Source organism: Chaetura pelagica, unplaced genomic scaffold, assembly GCF_000747805.2.
Source record: "Chaetura pelagica isolate M959 unplaced genomic scaffold, ChaPel_1.0 scaffold28, whole genome shotgun sequence".
NCBI lineage: Eukaryota > Metazoa > Chordata > Aves > Apodiformes > Apodidae > Chaetura > Chaetura pelagica.
In genome coordinates, this window is record NW_009954303.1 from 86,694 (window position 1) to 95,350 (window position 8,657).

At 37.6% G+C, this 8,657-nt stretch overlaps 1 protein-coding gene across 1 annotated transcript in view; it reads left to right on the plus strand.

Annotated features, from left to right (window-relative positions):
* Positions 1–3,485: 3,485 nt before the first annotated feature.
* The window catches only part of NAP1L4 (nucleosome assembly protein 1-like 4), a 24,619-nt gene continuing 19,447 nt past the window's right edge, over positions 3,486–8,657 (plus strand). The window contains exons 1-5 of the mRNA XM_010003870.1: positions 3,486–3,499; positions 4,700–4,761; positions 6,280–6,379; positions 7,294–7,435; positions 7,543–7,629. Coding sequence (XP_010002172.1) covers positions 3,486–3,499; positions 4,700–4,761; positions 6,280–6,379; positions 7,294–7,435; positions 7,543–7,629 — 405 coding nt within the window. The remainder of the gene's footprint in view (positions 3,500–4,699; positions 4,762–6,279; positions 6,380–7,293; positions 7,436–7,542; positions 7,630–8,657) is intronic.

Genomic DNA, 8,657 nt, shown 5'->3' on the forward strand with positions numbered 1-8,657 from the left:
CCTGCGGCCGCCTGGCGGGGAGGGGCGGGCCCGGCCAGGTCAGGCACCATTTTAAGCCTTGAGAAGTTTGGCCTGAGAGGGAGAGAGGGGAGTCTTGTGTCGCTCGGAAACGGGCGGAGGGGAGCGGAGCGGGTCTGGCCTCATGCACGGCCTTCCTCGTCCGCCCTGGGCAGCTTGGCAGGGTGCCCTGCGCCCGGCCTCGCGGGGGAGCTGGGGGAGGAAGGAGAGGGGGGGGGTGTTGTTTGTGGTGAACAGTTTCTCAGTCTCTCACCCCGCGGTGCTTCGGTTGGGTCAGACCCTTAGCCGCTTAGGTCAGATGCGATTCTTTGGTTTGACCCCATCCGCGATCTTGGCGTTCCCTCGGCGTGGTGTGGGATTTTGGGAGCTCAGTTTTTTTATTTCGAGGTCCCTGTCTCCCAGGTCGGGGCCTGTTTGAAGTTTTTGCTGCTGCTACAGTTGTTTACTGCGTCTCATAGCAGCATTTTTAGGATTTGTTCGACTACATTCCTGTAACATTTGCCTACGAGGCTTCAAAATAAAAAGGGCTAGCAGTAAGTACGTAAGTTACAGGTGAAACCACTAGGCAGTTTTTTTCATAAAGTCATCTTTATTCAAAGTAGCATTTTCTCAAGGTGAGCTGAAGCACTGCTAATGGCCAGGGCTTGTGGAAGAGATTAATGAGTTTCTTCCTGTTTACTATGTTTTCATTATTGCTTCTAATTTTCTTTATGGGAAATATCAGAATAGTAGGTTTGTGGTTTCCCACAGCTCTAAAACGGAAGTCATAACTTCTCCTTCTGATTTGTTGTAGTTACGAAAAACAGTCACAATCGTGGGTAGAACTCTTCCTGTGAGCTCAGAAGTCTGTTAGTTTCCTGCTTTGTATTCTATTTGTGTGTTGAAGGTTTATACAATAAATGTCTTGCCGTTAATTGTACAGACGTCTCCTTTAAAGTTGCAGCCTTCAGGATACGATTTGTCTTTTGCTGTCTTAGTGTACGTTGAGTTTACAGTTTTCTGCTGTTTTAATTAACTAATGTGACAGTTGTGCCAGACAAATTGCAGCAGCCAGCTTTGTGGAACAAGTGGTTGATGTAATCTCTTGTTTCCCCAGAGCTTCATGTCTGCATGACTTAGTTGAAAACAGTGAACTGTCCGGAAGAAATAGGCTATGAATTTGGCCTCTTATTGGTGGTGGTAGCGATGATAACAACATGTACACTATTCTTTCCTTGGAGTTCTGGTAGCTTTTTCCTATCTTGTTTGTAAGCTGAGCTCACTTGCTTGAAAAATAACTAAGACAGTGCTTTGCTACTGTAGATTTTCAAGTACAGGTGCATTTAACTTTGTGTCTCTAAAGGCATCTTGTTCTTCCCTGCCATCACCAGCTTTTACTGAACAGTTTTGTTAGTAACTGCAGCAGTGAAGTCATTGGAAGACAGCTGTAATCCAATTGGGACTCACGAGCTGTTTATTATTATTTATAGGCTTCTTTTTACTTTTTAGTTACCAAAGGGAAGGAACAACTTTGAGGAGTGAAACAAGTCTTAAAGTACGTATTTGTACCAGGCAACAGTGTCTGCTGTTTGTTGGGCTTTTTTTTTCTTGTTGTTGTTGCTTCTCGTTACTTAGGTGAATGGCTTTTGTCAGAACATGCCCAGTTCAGGTCTATTTCAATGGAGACTAATTCAATTGCTGTTTAAAAATTCTTTGAGTTATGGAACTTTATTCCATGTTTTTCAAACACAAATGAGGATGGAATGAGAATCTTTTTGTCCTCAGCAGGGTTGAGAAGTAGTTCTCTGCAGGAAATACAGCACAAACAACTGAGCAGAACTATTTGTATGCAGTTTTTTTCCATTACCTCTGTCACTGGGCCTGGGTTGGAAGAGACAGGTCTTCAAGGGTAATTTTTAAGTAATGTGAGTCTGCATTTTTAGTTGCTTACTATTGCTTCCCCTAATAGTGACTAGGATCATATAACTTGTTGGCTCATCTCTGATATTAGGTCAATTTGCTATGTCTTAATTTCTTTATATATTTTTTTGCTGCGTTGTGTCTGCTGTGAAAGGAAAAACTTATGTCCTCCTTTATTTCTTCAGTTGTAAGATAATAAAATTCTTCAGTTTCACTCTAGTGGATGGTTGCTGGCATTGCTATTTTCTCTGGTTATGTTTAAGGCAAGAAGAAATGTAAATAAATATGGTTGGGTTGCTGAAACACACCTAGTCTACAGGAAGCCACATTTGTTTGTTCCTGGACTTGATCTGTAGGGTGGGCTTGTATGCTTTTTTGGTAGATGTTAAGCAGCTTTACTTGCTGTGGAATAATCTAAACTATAGTTAGTGCTTTTGTAAATGAACAGTGCCTTTCAACTCTGTTTAAATGACTGTTAAATAATTACTTTCTTATCTTAGAGCAGGAATTGGTATTTTGCAGATGGGAGAATGCATGCCATCTCTGGGCCCCCTGGTCTGGCTGCTGCTCAGGTTGTCATTAGCACTTCAGTTCTTTGGGAGCTGTGTTAGGTAGGAGCTGGTCTAAAGATCAGCCTGTGTGGCCTTTATAGAATCTAAGTTGTCAGAGCTGTTGACTTTCATGAAAGATGAAAGATATTTCTTAATCTAAATTTGACTTGCACACAAATATCTGTTTTCTTGGAAGTTTTGATAGTGGAAAAAATCACCAATGCTTCTGTTTGGTATGCAGTGGTTAGCTGAATTTATGAACTCTCCAGATTGGGGAAAAAAACCTGAAACAATCTTTATTATTGAAATGGATGTACAGTAAAAAAATAATAGAAAAACAAGTTAGGTAATCTGGCTCCCTCTTAAGATCTTGGGGCTGTAGTAGCTGTGCAGTCATGCACAGTTTCAGTCATGGCAAATATTGAGACTTCTGAGTTTCACAGAACTGTCAGAGTTGGAAGGAACCTCTAGAGATAACCTAGTGCAACTTTATTTTCTCACTCCCAATAAGTAAATTCAAGGCAAATCTTTATACAGGGGATTGTGCCCTTGTAGCTGCTGTCAAAACCCCCTCTTGGGAAATTATTTTCTTTCCAGCAGTGTTTTGCATCTTCTTCTTTGGCTTGATTTTTTTTTTTTGCTTTAATAGAGTGCAGAGCTAGTCTAGAAACTGAGACTTCTCTTCAGACTGAAGACCTGTGATGTGTTGGAAATGGGTTAACATCTAGAATGCCTAAAAGGAAAAAAAAGTTTAAAAAGGTTTAAATGAAAGCTCCTCATAGACTGTTTAAAAACTCTGAGCAAGTTCTAGTTTGGATTGAGTATTACAGGAGCTATTCACTTTACTGCAAGTAAAGGTTATGTATTTTTTTCTCAGAAAAACCAGCAGCTGTTAATTTATATTGAGGTTTTAAAGAATTGCTTGTTGTACTTTTAATTTTCTGTTGAGATAAACAAATGCCATTAAAGTGTTTTTAAACACTGTATTCCAACTTGCAGGTGGATACAGGCACACAGATGGCAGATAACAGGTATGTTGAACTTGAAAATGTTTTTCTTGAAATGATTTCTTGAAATCTGGTCCTCTGTGGGAGGTTGTTTTTTTACCTCTGAGGAATGGATTACCAAAGTTGGATACGTGTAAAATGGTAGTATTTTCTCTAACTAGACTGTGTATCCTTACATGAAGGACAAAATGCTCATTTGGTACAGGAGAAGCTGAGATTGTCATGTACTGGATACAGAATTCCTCTGTTCTTGTAATAGTATAATTGGTGTTGTCTTGGTTCGGTTTTCACTGTTCATATTTAAATGCTCTGAACACATGAGAACACTGATACTCAGGTTTTCTCTGATCTGTATGTTTTAAGGATGCAAAAGGAAATATTTTTTTCAAGTTTTTATAGTCTTTTTGGAGCAAATAACAGTGTTAAACTGGTGTAAATACAAATGTCATGCTGGTCTTACAAGGCTTGCAGTGTACCAGGGCGAGCTGGATAAGCTAGTCTAGCCAGTTACAAATAATGCCTATTTGCATATGTGATCATTTTCTCCTTTTGTATCTGAGCTAGGGTGAATTTTGGCAATACCCAATCTGTATTTTTCGACCTATAAACTGGCAGGGAACACAGGGAATGCTGGCTGGCTGTTGACTCATTCTGGGCCCTCTCTTTCTCCAGCACAGGAAATGTGATGGAATATATTGCAGCGGGGAGAGGTCAAGGACACCTCTTTTTAGAGTAGAAGCAAATTTTTTAATAATCAAAACAACTTGATATAGAAATATATCAAGCTAGAGCTTTGATTTCTTGTTTGTCTTCCTTTCTTAGTGTATCCTTTCTCATATTTTTCTTCCATCACCTACACTAAAAGTGTCTTGTATTTTCACTTGTGAGTAATAACATTTTCCTGTCCAGATGAAAGGTCAGCCATTTGCTTAATGAGATTAACTGATCTTTCAGTGATTTTTCTTTTGGAGCTTTCCTGGTTTGGTTTTGTTTTGTTTTTTGCATTTCCTTTGCATCTTATTCCTTTTAGGAGAACTGGTTTAATGTACAAACTTCTAAATTTTGAGAAGATTGAAGACATAAATACATGTCTTTTAGTGGCATACTTGTTTATAAAACTTGCCCTTTAGTAAACAGTGAAAATTAAGAATACTACTTTTCTCAAGTGTTAACATCTTTATAAAGTGATGCCTTTTTAATATGTTACATTTTAAATTATTTTAGTAAAACAGAAGATACTGCTTCAGATTCTGTGGAAGCCGCTAAAAATGCAAGTGACAAAAAAGGTAAGAAACGGGTAATAATAGGTAGTAACATTACAAAGGTGGACTAGGTCTGTTGTCTTGAGTATTGAAACTTCTTTATAGTTCTAAAACCTTTTCAGTCCAAAACACGGATATGTTCACTATTGAAAGCAAAGCAGTGGTTTCTAGGCTAACTTTTTGATGTTTTCCATGTTTTATTGCAGCCAAGAGCAAAACAAAGGCTATGTTTTTGTAACAATGAAAATATTTGTGTATGTTGTGACTTGGGTGCTTCACTATTGCATGAATATCACCCTGGACACTTGCAATAAGGCCTGTATAGACATGACTTTTAATGATGTCATCCTCATTAGCATAATTATTAAAATGAGCAGTCTTGTTGGTATGCTGGTTCTTTACTCTCTTGTTTCTAGGAAGATGCATCTCTGTAATACATCCTCTTGAGATTTTCATTCTTCATGTTAAGGTCTACAAATAAATGCTGAACAATGCTTTTCAAATTAGTACACCTGCATGCAGAAAAGCTACAGTTCCATTTTTACTAACTGGAATGTTCAAATATGCAAGTTATAGTGAAATATGTTTCACATATGTGGTCGCTCTTTAGGTCTCACTTTTTTAAATTGCTGTTTTTTAAGAAAGTCTTTGTGAAGCAATTAGAAATCACACATAAACTGGTAGGCACCATTGAATGATTCTTACAGTCAAGTTGGATGAGGAAGAAACAAAAAAAAGAAACCTCAAACAAACAAACAACAGAAACAAAAAAACAGCATAGAAATGCACCTGTATAAAAGCTTCATCAAATTGGCATGTGCTGTGCAATTTATTTTTTACCTTTGCTGTCTGGAGAGAAGTGCAGTGAGGAAGAAAGTAGAAAAATTTTGAAAGCAAATGTCTTCCCCCTGTGACCACCTGTCAGTACGGATTTTTAACTCTTAGCAGCATTCTGATGTCCTGCAAACAAATTTTTTTGTGAAGTGTTGTGATGACTGGGGAGTCTTGCAAATTGTAAAACTATCTTGATGTAAAAAAGTCATAGTTCTATAGGAAATGGTCATAGTGCTATGCTGCTTTATTATACAGTACACAGAATTTTTGCTAGTGTTTTCAGGAGTCAGACTAACTGGAGAACGCTTTTACAGATGTCTTGCAAGTGTAATTCAGTAGTTCTCTTGTAAATCTGTATGTGGCTTATAAGCTATAGATAATATAGCTTATAGAGAAACTAAACAAAATTATCACATAAAAAGACAAAAAAATTGCTGATGTCATCAATGTATTACTTCTAAAAGCAAAGATTTGATGTATTTTTATTTTGAAAGGTGCATTTTCTATCATTAGCTAATGTTTCTTTTCTGAAATCTGATCCTGAAGTAATTTTGCTTGAGTTACTAGTTAACTATACTGGTACTGTTCAAGATCTGGAAAATAATAGGTATGAGTAGGTAACATGTCTGCTGTAAGACACATTATGACAAAAGTGCTATCTATAAATATAGTCAGATTTGTTTTACAAGTCGGCTTCTGTCTTCATAGAAAAGCTAGCAGACCAGGTGATGCAAAATCCACAGGTCCTGGCAGCCCTACAGGATCATCTTGACAACACAGCTGTTACTCCTTCAAGTTACATTGAAACGTAAGTATAGGGCATAGTAGAATTATTTTACAGAATGTTACAGATGATGTAATAGAATATTACTACTGTATAATGTAGGATATTAGAGCAAATGAATCACTTAAGAAAAATGGTTGATTTAAACTCTGATTCATAGTGGCCTACTTCTAGAAGGAAGAGTCAAGTTTCAGTTTACTTACACAGAACTGTGAACAAAATTGTGGCCAGTTCAATATTTTCCATGGCTATTTTGGTTTGACCCCTGCCTTTGCTTCTTTCTGTAGCCCTTATTCTGTCAGGGTGTCCGCTGCATTGACTGATTTAAGATGTTGTCCAGGATATCGTGGAATAATCAGGAATTGTAAATCCTTAGTTTGAAGCTTAGTTTTATATTAACTGAGAGTAGACTTAAAGTTTAAAATTTTGCCTTTAATAGGTGTTTGTGCCTTTATTTCTTGACTGGGAATAGCTGGTAGGCCTTTTTTTTTTTTAAATTGTACATGCTATAAAAAGTTCTATTTTACCTGACTGTATGTGAATGCTTAATAATTTCAAGTACAGATGGACAGTGTGTACTTTTCTGAGTATGACCCATGAATCAAAACTTTACCCTGTGGAAAGCACAGTTCTTATTTTCCATAGTGGATTGGCACAACTCTAGTCTTAAAGTTTAGGTGTAAACAAAGGTATTAATTTCAGATGTCTGAACTACATGGGGAGGGTGGTGGCCCCAGGGAATGGAACAGAAGATAACACCTTTGAGAACAACTTGGGTAGGAGAGGATTCTTCTCTTTTTGAAATAGGCTTTGAAGAAATATGTATGTTTTGACAAAACTTGTGTTTAAATTTTGCATTTAATTATAAACAACCTGTTTCAGTTAGGTAATGCTGAGACAACTAACTGTTAACCTTAAAGAATTATTTGTTCTTTTAGTTTACCAAAAGCAGTGAAAAGAAGAATTGATGCCTTGAAACAGCTTCAGGTGAAATGTGCTCATATAGAAGCTAAATTCTATGAAGAAGTACATGATTTAGAGAGAAAATATGCAGCACTCTATCAACCCCTCTTTGATAAGGTGGGAAGACTGTGTATATGATCTTTGTCTCTTTCTAGCTGAGTCAGTTCTGTTTGCAAATAAGTAATTTTAAATCTTTTATTATGTTCTTGATTTTTCTAACACAGAGAAGAGAGTTCATTAATGGGGAGGCTGAACCCACAGATGCAGAGTCAGAATGGCACAGTGAAAATGAAGAAGAAGAAAAACTAGCTGTGAGTACAAGCCAGGCAGTGAACTACAGATACTGTCAGATTGTCGGAGTTGGTTCCTGCACAGTGTTTTCTGTTGAAAGACTCGTCTTTTGGAAGGAAAGATTTTATCAGTAAAGAGCTGTTGTAATGAATATGCTGTTATGTCCAGTGAAAGCCTTTAAACTTTCAGTTTAGCCTTTTTTCAGGTTTGTAATTTGGGGAATTGAAACGTTGCTTTTGTTTGCACTGTTCGTAACCTGTTAACAGTATCTTTCTGGTAATGGGTTCCATTCCAGTGCTACATAATACCCCAAGATAATAGAAGGCTGGTTGTTTGTCTGCCTATCCCCTTTATTTTGGGGGACATAATTAGCTTTCATTTCCATAAATACAGACTAGACACAGATCACCTCATTGTAAAATGGTATTGACCTAATAATGTGTGAGCTGGCTAGTGGATTCCTACTTGCATCTTGAGCAGGAGCTATCTTTTTTTAGGAGGGATAATGTAACCTGTAGACCGTCTTTTGCTCTCTTATGATAATTTTTGTAGATGTATACTCAATGACTTGTTTCTCTTTCACGGATAAGTGACCTACTTAGAATGCTGTGTTTGCCATTCTGTCAGATTTTCTATGCATTTTTCCCTTGGCCTGTTTTGATTCAGTTCCTTTAGACACTGTTCTGTATACAAAGTGCATTGTGCTTTGTTTTACTGATTCGTGAGATTTAGCACGACACAGTTGTGCATAAGCTAAAAAACGATGGTTATGCTTTGTGTAAATACAGCATTCAAGGGCCATATTCCGTGCAGATCAGAAACACGGCTAGGTGGCCAGTAAGCTGCTGTCTCATACTCTTGACTACTCGAGACTACTTGACTACCCAAGTACCAGCTGTTCAGGAGATCTCGTATTTGCTGCCATCTAGTGGTGTAAAAGGAAACGTGAAATACAACTGATTAGACTGAATTTCCTGGTTTTTTTGGGCTGGAGAAATGACTTAGTCATTCTTTTTTTATAGCATTTGATTTCAGTTATGTGTAGGGA